Genomic DNA, 17,358 nt, shown 5'->3' with positions numbered 1-17,358 from the left:
CAAATTTATTAAAAATAAAAAAATTGAGAAAGCACATGTACATAAGTATTCACAGCCTTTGCCATGAAGCTCAAAATTGAGCTCAGGTGCATCCTGTTTCCCCTGATCATCCTTGAGAGGTTTCTGCAGCTTAATTGGAGTCCACCTGTGGTAAATTCAGTTGATTGGACATGATTTGGAAAGGCACACACCTGTCTATATAAGGTCCCACAGTTGACAGTTCATGTCAGAGCACAAGCCAAGCATGAAGTCAAAGGAATTGTCTGTAGACCTCAGATAGAGGATTATCTCAAGGCACAAATCTGGGGAAGGTTACAGAAAAATTTCTGCTGCTTTGAAGATCCCAATGAGCGCAGTGGCCTCCATCATCCGCAAGTGGAAGAAGTTCAAAACCACCAGGACTCTTCCTAGAGCTGGCCGGCCATCTAAACTGAGCGATCGGGGGAGAAGGGCCTTAGTCAGGGAGGTGACTAAGAACCCGATGGTCACTCTGTCAGAGCTCCAGAGGTCCTCTGTGGAGAGCGGAGAACCTTCCAGAGGGACAGCCATCTCTGCAGCAATCCACCAATCAGGCCTGTATGGTAGAGTGGCCAGACGGAAGTCACTCCTTATTAAAAGGCACATGGCAGCCCGCCTGAAGTTTGCCAAAAGACACCTGAAGGACTCTCAGACCATGAGAAAGAAAATTCTCTGGTCTGATGAGACAAAGATTGAACTCTTTGGTGTGAATGCCAGGCGTCACGTTTGGAGGAAACCAGGCACCGCTCATCACCAGGCCAATACCATCCCTACAGTGAAGCATGGTGGTGGCAGCATCATGCTGTGGGGATGTTTTTCAGCAGCAGGAACTGGGAGACTAGTCAGGATAAAGGGAAAGATGACTGCAGCAATGTACAGAGACATCCTGGATGAAAACCTGCTCCAGAGTGCTCTTGAGCTCTGACTGGGGCAATGGTTCATGTTTCAGCAGGACAACGACCCTAAGCACACAGCCAAGATATCAAATGAGTATCTTCAGGACAACTCTGTGAATGTCCTTGAGTGGCCCAGCCAGAGCCCAGACTTGAATCCGATTGAACATCTCTGGAGAGATCTTAAAATGGCTGTGCACAGACGCTTCTCATCCAACCTGATGGAGCTTGAGAGGTGCTGCAAAGAGGAATGGGTGAAACTGGCCAAGGATAGGTGTGCCATGCTTGTGGCATCATATTCAAAAAGACTTGAGGCTGTAATTGCTGCCAAAGATGCATCAACAAAGTATTGAGCAAAGGCTGTGAATACTTTTGTACATGTGATTTCTCATTTTTTTTTTATTTTTAATAAATTTGCAAAAACCTCAAGTAAACTTTTTTCACGTTGTCATTATGGGGTTTTGTGTGTAGAATTCTGAGGCAAAAAATGAATTTAATCCATTTTGGAATAAGGCTGTAACATAACAAAATGTGGAAAAAGTGATGCGCTGTGAATAGTTTCCGGATGCGCTGTATGTATATTGCTGAACAACATTAAGGGAACATTTAAATCGCACATTTGATCTCGATTTACAAAATATTCAAGTGGAAAATATTTACTGATTAATACTGTATAGTTCATTGAGAACTTAATGATTTAACAACAGTTAGTGGAAAGCAAAATCACCCACCCACTGAGGACTACACTCAACAACAAACCAAAGGTCAAAGTCAAAAATTGAAATCACAAGCTCATTCAACTTGCATGAATTTCATCATGGCAACTCGTAATGGTACTGAGTAGTATGTACACCCCCCCACATGCCTGTATTTACTCCCAGCTATATCTGGGTATGCTCCTGATGAGATGGCGGATGGTGTCTTGGGGATCTCCTCCCAGACCTTGATTAGGGCATCAGTGAGCTCCTGGGCAGTCTGTGGCGCTACTTGGCGGCGTCAGATACACCAGTACATAACATGCCAGAGGTTCTCAGTTGGATTCACATTTTGGTAACGTGGGCTAGTCAATGCCTTCATCATCCAAGACCTGCCTGCACACTCAGGCTACATGAGGTGTTTCCTGCAGCAGGAGGAACCCAGGGCTCACTACACTAGCATAAGGTCTGACAATGGCTCTGAGGAGTTCATCCCATTACCAAAGAGCAGTCAGGGTACTGTTGCCTGGCACGGAAGAGAAAAGCAATGAATAATCTTAGACCCATCATCTGTTGCTTGGCACGGGGAGATCTTTGCGACCCTCCAATGATTTGACTCCTCAGACCATCACTGACCCACTGCCAAACCTGTCATTCTGGATGATGTGGCAGGCTACATAATGTTCACCACGGCGTCTCCAGACTCTGTCAAGCTTTTGCAGGTACTCTGTGTGAACCTGCTCACATCTGTGAAGAAAACGGGGCGAAGCTGGCAATTGTGATATTCTCGGGTGAATGCCAGTCGGGCTGCATGGTGAGGGGTTATGAGCACAGGTTTCACTAGAGGACATTTGGCCCTCATGCCACCCTCATAGAGTTTGTTTCTGACAGTTTGGTCAGAAACATGAGTGATAAAAGCATTTCCACATAAAGGCTTTGTTATGAAACTCTGTTTTACCTCTATCATATACTCGGCATAAAAATGTGGTGCCCCAGGATAACACACAGATCTCAGACTGCAGGGAAATAAAAAGCAGGGAAAGTCAGAGAATAGTACCAATAAAGACATCACAATATCCAGTCCAAGGTGCAAATCTCACACTTTTAGACATAACCACCAGTTGCATGCAGACTGTGGAGGTTACAGTTAAGGAACTGGAAAGCCAGTTTTGAAAATATAAGTTGTAATCACAACAAGGAAGCTCACATGGGTCTAAGATTATTTATTGCTTCTCAATCTTCTATTGTGATTCTTGGCCAGATGATTTAGCCACTTCTGGGGAAAGTGAGATTGACACTTTAATTAAATGGTATACAGAATTGTTATTGAAGAATGAATGTGATGTTGAGGCTGTACAAATGGAAATGGAGAGTGCTACAAGTAACAATTTCTGATTAAAGGCCAATTCTCAGACAGGTCTTGTGGGAAGTCTTACTGACAAAAGAGCTTTATTACATAGATTTCCACAATATTCTACATTTTGTTTAGATGATGAGATCATGCATGTTGTGCCTATTTCAGCACCTCAGTGTAAATGTGGCTTTTCAGTACAGTGTGGATAGCGCTTTTGAATACTGAGAAAAGCGCTATAGAAATGTAATGAATTATTATTATTATTATCATTATTGTTATTATTATTAGAACAAAATAAAATCAAAAGTGCGAAACCCACTCAATGTCTTAACCGTGGATAATTAAGTCAGAATCAGCACAGATGGCCCATCACTTGAGCGGTTTGATCCTAAACCCTGTGTCAAATGCTGGCTCACTTCAATCAAGAAAGACGACCACATTAAACAGGGTGGCCCTCTGATGCTGAGATTCTGAAGGTCAGTGACAGACTCTGAGCCTGAGTAAAATACACTGTTCTTAATTACTGTACATAGTTTGAAATTTAAAATGACATTCAGTTTCTGAAATCATCAAGACAGACATAAAAGCACAAGGGAAGGATACACAGCACAGGAGAAGGAAAAGAATTAGGCACACATAAATGGAGGTTAGTCATTTTAGAGATTGAAAGATTAATATTTTAAACATTTCATTATTTAGCACCTAAATCAAAGCTTTGGGCTTGTAATTTTCTCTTTTAGGAGCCACTGGGTCCTTGAGGTGAATTTTTGTCAGCAATGCTGTGTTGTTTTATTTCCTGGCAGATACAAATTCATGGTGCAGTTAACACATTTTTTAAGATCATTACCATTTTGCAGAGTAAATACAGATCTAGTTACTTCTCTGCAGAATATTATAGTCTGTTTTCCCTTTTTTTCTCATTCTTTCTTATTCTTATAAAAGTGTCTTGCTTTTTCTCCATCTATGTAAGCAAGATGACATACTCTGAATATCTTAGAATGTTAGATGTTTTACATGTGATATTATTTGGTTTTTTGTGTTTAACCAGTAATGTCATTTTGAAATTCAGGCAGAAGTACTTCAATAATTGTATTTAAGTTAAACATCAATCTTCCCACTCCTACTTGCCGAGCAGAAATAACATACAGTATTTCACCCAACATTTTCAACATTTTCCCAAAGCTTATGTGGGGCACTTAAAATCTATGGCATGCCTAATTTGTCCCGTGAGGCTGTTGACTAGATTGGGACCAGAGTTTATCCCACAGTTCAATTTGAGTTAAGTTGAATTTGAAGTAGCCTGGGATATAAAAATATAAAAGTGCAATTTTCAGAAGGAAAGCCGAGGTTCTTGCAAGCCATTAAAAAAGTGCACTTTACTGTTGATGCTAGCTTTCAGACATAGTCTATCTACCAGAGGTGAGTCTTGAAATTGTTCTACATACCTGTATAAGTCTGATGCAGTGAATATGGCTGCATCATATGCACCTGCAGGTGTTCCAACATGAGTTTTTTTAATTAAACCTTTGTCAACAAGCGCTTGAAGAATTGGGTACTGTAAATCCTTAATGGTTAGTGTAATAATTGTATTCTTTGTTTGGGTGAAGAATACATATGATTTCCATTGAGCAGTCCAATGTGTGACAAAGTATTGCTATATGATTTTTGTTTGCCTGTGTAACATTTGGTAACTTGATATACCGGCTTGTCTTTGTCTCTTTTGTGTAGTTGTAAACATGGTGGTGGATTGTCTTGGTGGCTACTTTGTGTGCCAATAAATTGTCCTGCCCAGCTATATAGCATTTCAAATGTTAATCTTGAGATTCTTAAATGTTTTGGCCAGAGACTTGCAGGTAAAATAGTTCTCAACTACAACTTCCTAGAATTTTCTCACTTATGGTTTTTCCCATAAATTTGGCTTAGCAACTTTAAAGGGCAGTTTCTTGCACAATCTGCTTCACATAGGCATTGCTGTCCATTGTACATTATTACTTGTGCTGGTTACCTGAGGCATAAGAAGTAGTACAAACTGGGCAATATTGAAATGTTTCTACCATGTAGAAACCCCATCATCTTAAGGGCTGGTGAATACTTCATGCTCAGAACGTGTACATATCATGACTGCCACATGTTACCAGGTTTCATTTGATGCGTCCACTGAGCATGTCCTCAGAAATTAATGTGACACATGTGCAAGATGCAGTACTGACAAAAAATCAGAGGGTTCAGTGTGTTCAAGTTGTAACGTGACGTCAGAGTCTTTGTTTACTATTAACATGTGACAGCAAGCTGCTTTGCAGGTGGATCAATTTGTGTGCTTCGATGTTTGTTTGATGAATGGTTAGATGTTGTGAAGCAAATCATCAACTTAAATGCTGACATACAAATGTATTCGTGGTGCTTTTCTTTTCAGGGGTTGCATATACCCCATCGTAATGATGCAATACATTTTAAAGATCTTGCATACCATCTTCTGTGCCGTCTTTTTTTTGTTTTTTTTTCTTTCATGGTGATGAAAAAAGGTCTATTTCATGATTAAAGTGGAAATTTCAACTTTAATCGTTATTTTGTCATTAAAGTAGAACGTCATAAACGTCCTCTTAAAACCGACCCAGTTGTTAATCACTACGTGCTTTTGGCAACCCAGTGCAGCAGCAGGAAATGATTGCCACACAGAACATGTTAAATTTATGATATTCCAGCTCTCTGCACATTTAGAATACTTAGATTTATACTTGATATCACTTGCATGATGAAATGTGTTAAAGCGTGTATGTTACATTTTACAGATGGATCGTTAATTTAATTAATAATGTTAATAATTACACATGTGGGGGTGGGACGGTGGCGGAGTGGTAACGCTGCTGCCTCGCTGGGAGTTGTGTCCCTAGTATTCCCTGCCTGGAGTTTGCATGTTTTCCTGTTGGGTTTCCACAATATGCGTTGGTTTCCTTCCAAGGACGTGGAGGTTTGGGGAATTGGTGATGTTAAAATGACACTGGTGTATGTGTGTGCTTGTATTACCTTGCAATGAGCTGATGCCCCTTCCAGGGACCGTTTCTGTCTCACGCCCAATGCTTGCTGGAATGGGTGTGTCCCTGGATTGATATGTTATCATTAAACATCCATCCTTTTCAGAGGCTTCATTAGAGGCCTGGCAGTGCATTACCAGAGAAGATCCTCAGCACTTGGTGAAGTCTATGAATCACAGACTTGAAGCAGTCACTGCATGCAAGGGATATGTGACAAAGTAATAAATATGATTGCTATTATTATACCTACCATTGCTATGTCCTAAACATTAATGGTTCCCATTAATGGTTGTCATTTCTACATGGTGTGACCAAAATATATGCAAAAACCTTTAAATTAAAGTCTGCAGTTTGCACTTGATAATCTTGTCTGAATTGTTTGATTTGTAATTTTAAACTGTGGTGCAGAGGGATAAATCAAAGAAAAAATGTCTTTGTTCCAAATATTCTGGAGAGCACTGTATATACTTATTATAAAATGTAATGCATTATGAGCAGTGCATTGCTTTTGCATTACCTTTTTTTTTTTTTAACACCTTTGCCCTGAGCTACTCACGATAAGTACACTGTCCACTACGCCACCCAATCACACTGTTTCAACATATCTATAGCAACTAGCTAAATTAAAACTAATTTAACACGTTATTATTACCTCTGTAATATAACTGTTAGATTACTCATTACTTCAAAAAGTGATCTGACAAGGTTACTATACTTCTCCCTAGATTGTGCTGCTGAACTTAGCACTATACATTTTGCTCAACATAAATTTGGTAATTTATGAAAAACAGACAGATTTCTGTGGCTGCTGAAACCATGTGCAAAGCTAACATATATGCATAGGTTAACATAGTGCAACAGACATGGAGACTATAAATCCTTAACAGTAACCTTCTTAAGTGTTTATGTTCCTAAAAAACCAGGTAACTCACAATAAAATGTACCTGTGTTAACCTGGTTTCTCTGAGACCAATCTTGCTAACCAGAGTAAGGGTTTACATAGCCTTTCAGACACCGTGTTTCTGTGAATGACTCGGTTATTAAAAGTGTATGTAAACGCACTAAATAGTTGCTGATTGATTTTCATGTTTCTCTACGTTTACCTCTAAGATATGTAAGAAACACACCACCATTATGTTAAATGAGTTGTTGAAAGCTATTGTAGTATTGCTTTGTTGTCCTTCCAAGAGGTCTACAGTTCACAAGTGTCGTGGAATCCTCTTGATTTGACAGTTTACTCAATCAGAACAGTCCTGCATTTCTTTCCCCCTCTACCCATTTATTCCAGCTTTAAATTACCGTTCTTTCAGGCTTTTCCACCTTCAGTTTTTGATTGCACAAATTAAGCGAGAGTACTGAAAATTACTACTAGAGTGGTGTAACAAAAACTAAGCATCTTTTATTGGAGTATAACAAATTCACAATTCCTATTATAGTACCGCTAAATGATCCCTCAAGATGTAAATGTTGCATAATGATGATGTTTAGCTCACATAGTGCAGTTGTTTATCTCTCTGCAAAGCAGCAGTATAAAAAACACTGGAGAACTATCTTAGAACCAAAATAGCCAGGAGTTGATCATTAAATATTCCAGAAAAGATTATCAGTTTAACATTGAATAAAACATTAGTGTATCTTGTATTGCTTATCATTAAATGCATGCCACCTTCTCTTTTTTTACCTAATAATTCAGTCAGCCATGTTTCTGTTGTTATTTGCAAAGCCATTCTTGATCTAGTGTTGTCTAGTTTGCTGAGTGTAGCCCAGAAAAAAGTTGAGCAAAAAGGTGGGTTACTGCCTGTTTTGTACTCACCTACATTTTTCCCCTTTGTTGTTTTCTAGCTCTCTGAATTTAGTTGTTCCTAGTTGAGCCATGTCTTTAGCTAATGTTTAAGGCTTTTATATCTACCTTCATCTTTGTGTTTGCAAACTCAGTTTTAAAAAGTAACACCTCTAAAGGCCATGCCATGTTAACTTTTCCAGTAGCCTTCATTTGTATAATCTTAGTGAGTCAGTGATTCACTCCATTGATGGTTGGTCACATAATGTGACATGCTCAGTGACTCACTTTAGCAAGTCCACAACTTGCCCTGACAGGTTTGGTTTTGTTTTTAGTTATAGGCGCTTGAATGAGAGCAGACAACCAATGAATGCTCATCTACAGGTACAGTGCACATAATGCAGTGAAATGGAATAAGGTACGCAGGTGTTTTGGACCTCAGAAACAAGAGAAACTTGTCTGTCTGATATCTTGTATTTTACATACTAAGACAAAATGAATAGGGGGTAAAAAAAAAGGGCACAAATCTCTCCATGCCTTTTAACCCTTTGTTAAGCAGTGCGCTGTTCGATGTCAGAAAAAGGGTCGAGCACGGCTGAGCTGGAAAGTCTTCACACAGTTGCCTGATTTGATGTGCCCTGCAATTTTCAGTCTTTTAAACTGACATGGTTTGCTGAGGAGATCAGGAGCCGCAGTTGGCAAGTCTGGTATTCCCCACGACTAGTAGACGCTAAATGTAACATCAGTTTAAATTTCCTTTTTCACATCAGTTATTGAAAGTTTGTCAGCATTCATGTTTAACTTATCCATTCTTTTGTTTTATTTTAACATACACTGCATTAGAAGTTAAAGAAAATTGCTATTGCTTCCAAATAAAATAACACTTTTAAATGAGAGACCTGTTAAGTGCTCCCAGCTCAGCTGAGGAAGATTGTACTTTTTAGAGTTACCATCTGGCACAATGATTTGTGGCCTTTTTTCCTGGATACAATGTTTTAGACAACAGGTTCACTCTTAGACAGTTCCTAAGTTACTCATTTTCGTCCCCTGAGGCTTTTCTTGTTTCTTTACGTATGTAATATATTATTTTGTTAAGGATTCTGCTGTGTAATTTTCAAAATTACATTCTTGTTATAGCCAGTGTATACAAAATGTATGGCACGTTAGGTAAAAATGAGAAAGTCACAAATTGGTCAAAGAAATATTAGAAGTTAAGTTGTTTTTATTTTTGTGGTGTCTCTACTCTTTCTGAAAAGATTATACATAGATATACAAAGAATCTGTCATCCAAAATAGATGTGAAGTTCTCTGAGTGGTATATGCTGTACTGTTTCAACAGTTTTTGACACAAATTTTGGGTATATCCACTATTGTGTAGCAAAGCACATTCCAGTGTGACAAATGCAGGAATTTGTATGTCCTTTTTAAATTTTTATGCTTTGGTTTTCTTAACCGTTTACACCGTATATAAGGTGTGTGTTAACTAAAGAGTTTATTAAATTAACTCATTCTTTAAAATGTCCTTATTAATATTTGTGTTTTATGTCAGTGGCTCTTTTGGAAGAAAACCAGATGATGTAGTTAATTCCAATGTTCCATCCACACTGCCTCTTACCTCACCCACTGGTCTTCAAAGGAGTTTTCTCTCCAGTACAAATACCACTACCAAATCAGCAGTATCAACAACACCAACCTTCACAAGCAGGTGAGTTTAAATCCATTGTTTTCTTGGTGTTGCTTTTTTTGGATATTTAAGTTGTTTGAATCTGTCATCAATAGGCTTAGTTTTGAATTATGCTGTTTTGACTATTTTGCGGTTGAAGTATTTGACATAAAACTTTTAAACATATATAATGTCCATTTAAGTGAATAGGACTGCTTTGTGCGAAAATCCCATCACAGCTTCTTCTTTTTGCTTCAGGATTCTTTAAAATATCTTTTCTTTTCCCCAGCATGATGTAACTGAGGTGTAGTTATCTATGATTGGTCACTTGTACTACATTACATAGCTCTACATAAAAGATGAAAAAATATTGCTTATGTGACAGCAAATATGTAGACATCTTTGTGCATTATTATACACACATTTCTGTGAGAATGCATTTGGATTGTTTGATATGTAATAAGACTTAAAGTATGTTCTAGGGAAATATCTTCAGGAAAAAAACATGCATTTAAGGAAGTCTTATAGAGTTCGTTACACCTTCAGTCACAATTTTGACTCTGTTGAGATTGCTGCATTTGTCAAAGGACTGTGAAATCCTTGATTTGTAAGTACTACACATGTCAACATTAAAGCATCACAGTGTGCACTTCACAGTTCAAGCATCATGAGTATCAGGATGCTATCTGCTGCACGTTTTCCCTATGTCATTTTTCTAAGGAGTGCTCTTCCAGTTTCAGCTTCTTAACATACCCATTGAAAGTTTCATGTGAGGAGCCGTTTGATCAAATATCACCAAATAACACCACACAAACGTTCACAGGATCACTCTTTGATCAAATGTGTTTTTATCATGCTGCAATACACTGTGCTTCACAGTTTCACATGTGGACCCCTGTCTCCCCCTACCTCCCATATCAGCTGTCACTGAATCGCACAGCACAAACTTTCATGGAGGACCATTCTTCACTCTAATGTCACTTGGTCAAGTTTTCCCATGCCACACTGCCACTTGCAGTTTTCACATGCCCTGCTGTTTCATTGAAGGACATGTGTGTGGCAGATTCATTGGCAGGATGACGCCCAACCTGTTGCTGCATCCAAACGGTGCCATGTTTCTCCTTTACGCTTGGTGCAGCCTCCTCGTTCTTATCTGTGACTGGGCTTCTGTTCTTTTTCTCCGATGTAGAACTTTCATCCTCATCTGAGTTGCACCTCTGTTATAGCGTGTCTTTATTTGAAAACAGCAGTGTCAGATCGGGTAGAGTGTGAATGTGACTGAGAGAATAAAACTGAATTTAAAAAAAAAAAAAAAAACAGCGAACCTTTACAAGTACCATAAATTTACACCGGTTGTTACATACTCAAATCAAATGTATGTTTTTATTCTATAACAGTAACAATAAGAGCAGCTCACTATTTAAAGCAGAAAATCTAGGTAGAAGCCAGAATCGAACCTTGCAACCTCTTGGTTATGAGTCAGCAGTTCTTACCGCTGCACCACAAGTGGTCGTTGCAGTGTCGTAACCTAATCTGACTCTTGAATAAAAGCACACTTGTTTGGTTATACTTGTACCTTTTGTGAAAGTGTGTTTTTGATATTTGGACTTTAGTCTTCACACATTCTACACTTCATGTCAAAATTTTGTCATTAGTACTATAACATGAAAAACGTTTGTTTTAGTTATGTGTTTAACATTTCTTGCCTCTCATTTCCTGTCATCCTACATTTACCCAGATCGTTGTAGACATGGAACACACATGAAATGCATATGTTACAAATAAAATATATATTATTTACCCTATACAACTCCAGGCACCTCACACCCATATGAACAGACTTGAGCTGGGGTAACTTTTTGTCTGACTTGGGCTGCGGCTGTGGGGGGATAAGATAGCAGGCTGCTTGTGATAATTGACACACTTGCAAAACAAAAGATGCTAATGGTGAGGTGCAAAGGAATTTAAGGTGGCCCGGGATTACGACTTTTTTCATAGACTTCAGGGATTTTTGTGTTCAAGTCTGGCTTTGATTATTCATGAGCTCCCATACTCTGCTATTGGCAACAGATCATCCAACAGTTTTGTTGGCATGTTAAAGAAAAAATAGTCATAACTCAGTAATTTCTTGCCAAAATACTGATTTGAAATGTGCTCTCTAAAAGAACATTAACAGCGTCTAAAAATATCATCTAAATTTCTGCAAAGTAATGCATCACTCAACCATTGTATAATTTATAGTATATAGTCATGATTTGTGATAGAAAGCTTTCATTATACTATGGCAGCCACCAAAGTTTACTAGATGAATAGACTTAATGACTTAGGGCAGGGTAATTACAAATTCAGTTCGGCCAGAATTTCAAACCAAGTGATTTATCTGGGCCAGACATTTTCTGCAGCCGGTAGGCAATAGGTAATAACAAATTTTAAACGAATGTATTGAAAAACAAGTAACGTTTATTCATCGTTTCCTTTTTAAATGTGGTCACATCTGACACAGACACGTCAAAAATGCATAAAAAACAAAAAAAGCTATAACTGAACAGAATCTGAGGTAGTAGTAGTAGTGTTTTTTTTTTTTTTTCTTAATAAAAAATAAACATTTTGCTCATATCTGACCTAAGCACATCTCAAAGTACATAAAAACAAAATAGTGAAAAGTATTAGCAATAACATTTGTTTTTCTTTTGTAATAAAATAAATACTTTGGTCGTATATGACCCAGGCTCATCACAAAGTGCATTTAACAGAATAAAAAAGAACTATCAACAATATTGGAACTATCAGTGCTCAAATAAATCTACAGTGCATCCGGAAAGTATTCATAGCGCATCACTTTTTCCACCTTTTGTTATGTTACAGCCTTATTCCAAAATGGATTAAATTCATTTTTTTCCTCAGAATTCTGCACACAACACCCCATAATGACAATGTGAAAAAAGTTTACTTGAGCTTTTTGCAAATTTATTAAAAATAAAAAAACTGAGAAATCACATGTACATAAGTATTCACAGCCTTTGCTCAATACTTTGTCGATGCACCTTTGGCAGCAATTACAGCCTCAAGTCTTTTTGAATATGATGCCACAAGCTTGGCACACCTATCCTTGGCCAGTTTCGCCCATTCCTCTTTGCAGCACCTCTCAAGCTCCATCAGGTTGGATGGGAAGCGTCGGTGCACAGCCATTTTAAGATCTCTCCAGAGATGTTCAATCGGATTCAAGTCTGGGCTCTGGCTGGGCCACTCAAGAAAATTCACAGAGTTGTCCTGAAGCCACTCCTTTGATATCTTGGCTGTGTGCTTAGGGTCGTTGTCCTGCTGAAAGATGAACCGTTGCCCCAGTCTGAGGTAAAGAGCGCTCTGGAGCAGGTTTTCATCCAGGATGTCTCTGTACATTGCTGCAGTCATCTTTCCCTTTATCCTGACTAGTCTCCCAGTCCCTGCCGCTGAAAAACATCCCCACAGCATGATGCTGCCACCACCATGCTTCACTGTAGGGATGGTGCCAGGTTTCCCCCAAATGTGACGCCTGGCATTCACACCAAAGAGCTCAATCTTTGTCTCATCAGACCAGAGAATTTTCTTTCTCATGGTCTGAGAGTCCTTCAGGTGCCTTTTGGCAAACTCCAGGCGGGCTACCATGTACCTTTTACTAAGGAGTGGCTTCCGTCTGGCCACTGTATCATACAGGCCTGATTGGTGGATTGCTGCAGAGATGGTTGTCCTTCTGGAAGGTTCTCCTCTCTCCACAGAGGACCTCTGGAGCTCTGACAGAGTGACCATCGGGATCTTGGTCACCTCCCTGACTAAGGCCCTTCTCCCCCGATCGCTCAGTTTAGATGGCCGGCCAGCTCTAGGAAGAGTCCTGGTGGTTTCGAATTTCTTCCACTTATGGATGATGGAGGCCACTGCGCTCATTGGGACCTTCAAAGCAGCAGAAATTTTTCTGTAACCTTCCCCAGATTTGTGCCTCAAGACAATCCTGTCTTGGAGGTCTACAGACAATTCATTTGACTTCATGCTCGTTTGTGCTCTGACATGAACTGTCAACTGTGGGACCTTATATAGACAGGTGTGTGCCTTTCCAAATCATGTCCACCCAACTGAATTTACCACAGGTGGACTCCAATGAAGCTGCAGAAACATCTCAAGGATGATCAGGGGAAACAGGATGCACCTGAGCTCAATTTCGAGCTTCATGGCAAAGGCTGTGAATACTTACGTACATGTGCTTTCTCAATTTTTTTATTTTTAATAAATTTGCAAAAATCTCAAAAACTTTTTTCACGTTGTCATTATGGGGTGTTGTGTGTAGAATTCTGAGGAAAAAAATGAATTTAATCCATTTTGGAATAAGGCTGTAACATAACAAAATGTGGATAAAGTGATGCGCTTTGAATACTTTCCGGATGCACTGTATAACAAGTAATAACTGTAACACACATGAATACGTCTACTGCATACTGAGGTAACATAAGTTCATTTTAAATCACCACATGTGTGAGTAACAGTACCTTTTTTGTAAACAAAAAAGTGGTGGTACACATACGTGGCGTTTGGATCAAGTTTGAGGTACTGTTAAGGTATACAGAGGCAGAGAATCCTAGCGCTACATTTTATTTGTTAAAAAATAATGTTTAAAATTGTTATGTACAATAATAATAATAATAATTATTTACATTTATATAGTGCTTTACTTGCTACTCAAAGCACTTTGCAAACTCCATGCAGGGAGGAACAGGGACGCGACCCCATTATCTTATTGCAAATCAGGGGCACTACTATTGCATCACCTGCGTGGGTGTAGTGTAGTGCATAATACTGTACTTGATAGTTTAAACTTAGACACACAGAATTTCACAGAATAATAACTGCTGGTTAATAACTAGCTCTATACTCTACCAAAAACTTATGTAGTCCTGCAAAGCAATTAGTGCTTACTTTGATTTTGTTACATCTGAATTTGTGGTGCAGTTAGCCGTCCCATTTACAAGTTCAATTTACAGTACATGGTAATTTTATGATAAATGAACTTTGTCTTTGGGAAGCGCTGATGCCATGTGGGAGTATGCCCACTACAACCATGATATGTTAAGCAGGTTGACGGTTAATTTAATTTATTTTGTGAGAAGCCTTAAATTGCAGGATGGGATGCCAGAACCTTTCAGAGATTTGTACCATGATGATGCCAGTAAGAAAAGAACAGTTACATGAGTCATGAGGTCTATGACACTGATAACAAATTGTCATTTGGAACAGCAAATTGATCCAGTGGGGGGTAACTTTTTTGATGAGTGTTGCTTATGTTTGTTATGATCATATTGATGCCTATGTATATGTGTAGTGTAGATTCTGTATTTGTTAAACTCTCACTAATAGTTTATAGCAGTATATTTTTAGTCTTTGTGTATATGCAGTTTGCATGTGGATTTTTCCAGTTTGCAAGCTGGTGAAAGCCCTCGTCACACTTCACAAGTTTCCCAGCGATCTTCAGTCATAAGCCTAATTTATATAATCTAAGCAATCTGGGGCAGTTACAGCACCCTCTGTGACCTCTAGTTTGTGTAGTTTGATTTCTGCAGTGACTCAGTCATACCTGTCTATGTCTCATACTGGTCTCTTTTTTCGTTTTGGTTGCTGCACAAATTATAGTAAAGTCTGCTCATGTCTGCACTTTACATACGAGTTTCACTAATTTGCAAGTTGGTTAAAGTAATCTCTCTTTTGATTGTACTGATGTTGCCTTCAAATATATGTGACTCGCTTAGGTGGAGTACAAATTCTAACAAAGTTTCAGTGTGTGTAGCTGTGTGGGGGAATGGCTGGAATGTCATTTCTTTGACATCAATAGTTTGCCGATTTGTTATGTAGCTGGTATGTAGTACTTTTGAATAAGTGGCTGAAGACTGTCAACTGCCACAGAAAGTAGGAGTGGCAATAAAGATATAATATAGGTTTTAAACACGAAACATGATGTTTGTGCACACAATTCTTAAGTGTTTGTATGTTAATGTGTTATTTTAAAGCAATTGTTCCAAAGCAATCAAATGTTTCTTCCTTTTTTTTTGTTCACTAAACACTCCTGGAATTGGGGAATGGTGGGCTCAAGTGTGAATAGCTATTATGTAACCTGAGCTTCAGTGTGGCAAACTGCAGGAAGCTCATTGCTGACAATCTAGCGCATATATCAATAAATGCTTATTTTCTTCCTCTTGCAGTACCTCAAATCGGTTTTGGCCTGAGGAAACTGGGGACAAGGAGAAGGAGTCTGGGCCTGCATCTGTGGCAGTTATTCCTACCATTATCAATACAGCGGCCACTACCACCAGCGGCACCACTACTGGAAAACCTGTTACGACTGATAGTCGGGAGAGACGCAGGTTAGTAGTATTCCTTTATATTAAGTCAGCGGTTGTAATTGAGGTTTTAATTTACTTTCTTAATTAATAGTATAGATTAAAAAAAGCTTCAATAGTTTTCTTTAAAATTAGGTTTAAATTTGTTCTATTTTATTATTATTTTCGGTACTACTAAAGTGAGGTGAAGCTCTGCCCCTTTGGCGGTAATGACTGCGGTATACATGCTGTTTCTGAGCTTACCAATTGAACAACCGTTTCTTTCTGCTGTTAAATTTCTCATGTACTGAAGTATTCTAACTGTTCCATTCTGAAGAAAGAAATGTTCTTGAAATATTTTTGATTCATAAATGTGAAGAATTTACTGTATTAGTGCATTAAAATTTAGATGTTTAACAGAATGTGAAAAATAAAGGGAGTAGATACTTTGTTACTGGAAATTATATCAACATCTTCCATCTTTCAAGAAATCGGCAGCATGCATTACTTAGTGAGAAGTAGTGCTAAAGAGGTTGTAGCACAGCTGACTAAAGGACACACAAAATGTGTGTTAGAAGATGGTTCAAAATGAGCCAGATGAAGAGAGTTCTAACTAATTTGAATATGCTCTCTTTAACACTACAGTCAAATGTTAATCTTACAAATTCTGCCAGGACATGTTAACATACGAGCACAACTGTATGTGTGTATTATTATATAATGTATATGAAATGGCTTTCCATAAATAAGTGTTGATGTTTGCATGTACGTACTCTCAGATGGGCCACAAGCCCATCCAGAACTTTTTCCTACTTTGTGTCCATTAATGCAGTGAAAAATGCTGTACCCTGTGAAAATATCGCAGTCCCTTGTATTTTCTGGCTGTTTCAGAAAGCTCTGGGTCCCAAATTCCCCTTTCTTTTTGCACTCCCTTACTTCTGATTTGGACAAAGCATGTACCAAAGAGGGATAGGATTCACATACATGTTGTTTGTTTTTGCTTGCTTGCTTGCTTTCTTTTATATTTCTGGCATTACTGTATACTTTATATAAAAAAAAATAAATAAGTGAATATATTTACACACACTAGATAGATAGATAGATAGATACTAGTGTGTGTAAATAGTGCTGAACCCAGAGGATAGCGATACAGCTTTTGTAATGAAGTATTGAATAAAATGTATGCAGTTACAGATTCTACATTTTAAAGTTTTTTAATTTTAATAATTAATTTTTTATATTCTCAGAAATATTAAATTGTATGCATAAATTAAAAAGAAAAATTTAGACACTAATAAAATCATTTTTCTTTAATAAAAAACAGGCTATTTTTGAAATGGCTTCTTAATTTTATATTAGGCTTTAAAAAATTCAGGCAATATAACGGCAGTAGTAGAAAATGTGATTTTATACATAAATGTAAGTTCAGAAACAAACACCTTTGTCAAGACTGCAACAGCAATACTACAAGAATGGCATGTAGTGGGAGGTTCACATATGCTTATGGACCACTGAGGGACCTTGGAGAAATAAAGGTTGAGTACCACTGACCTGAGTAAAGACCCTGCCTCTTGAAGCACTTTTT

The 17,358-nt window shown here is 38.3% G+C and overlaps 1 protein-coding gene across 1 annotated transcript in view; it reads left to right on the top strand.

The window, feature by feature from the left end:
- ppp1r12a (protein phosphatase 1, regulatory subunit 12A) overlaps positions 1 to 17,358 on the top strand; it is a 355,094-nt gene that overhangs the window by 269,671 nt on the left and 68,065 nt on the right. The window contains 2 exon segments of the mRNA XM_051934734.1: positions 9,322 to 9,477; positions 15,657 to 15,818. Of these exon segments, the coding sequence (XP_051790694.1) occupies positions 9,322 to 9,477; positions 15,657 to 15,818 (318 nt within the window).

This window comes from Erpetoichthys calabaricus, chromosome 1, assembly GCF_900747795.2.
Source record: "Erpetoichthys calabaricus chromosome 1, fErpCal1.3, whole genome shotgun sequence".
Lineage (NCBI taxonomy): Eukaryota > Metazoa > Chordata > Cladistia > Polypteriformes > Polypteridae > Erpetoichthys > Erpetoichthys calabaricus.
The sequence above is the reverse complement of the archived record's forward strand: the minus strand, read 5'-3'. Positions and strand labels throughout refer to the sequence as shown.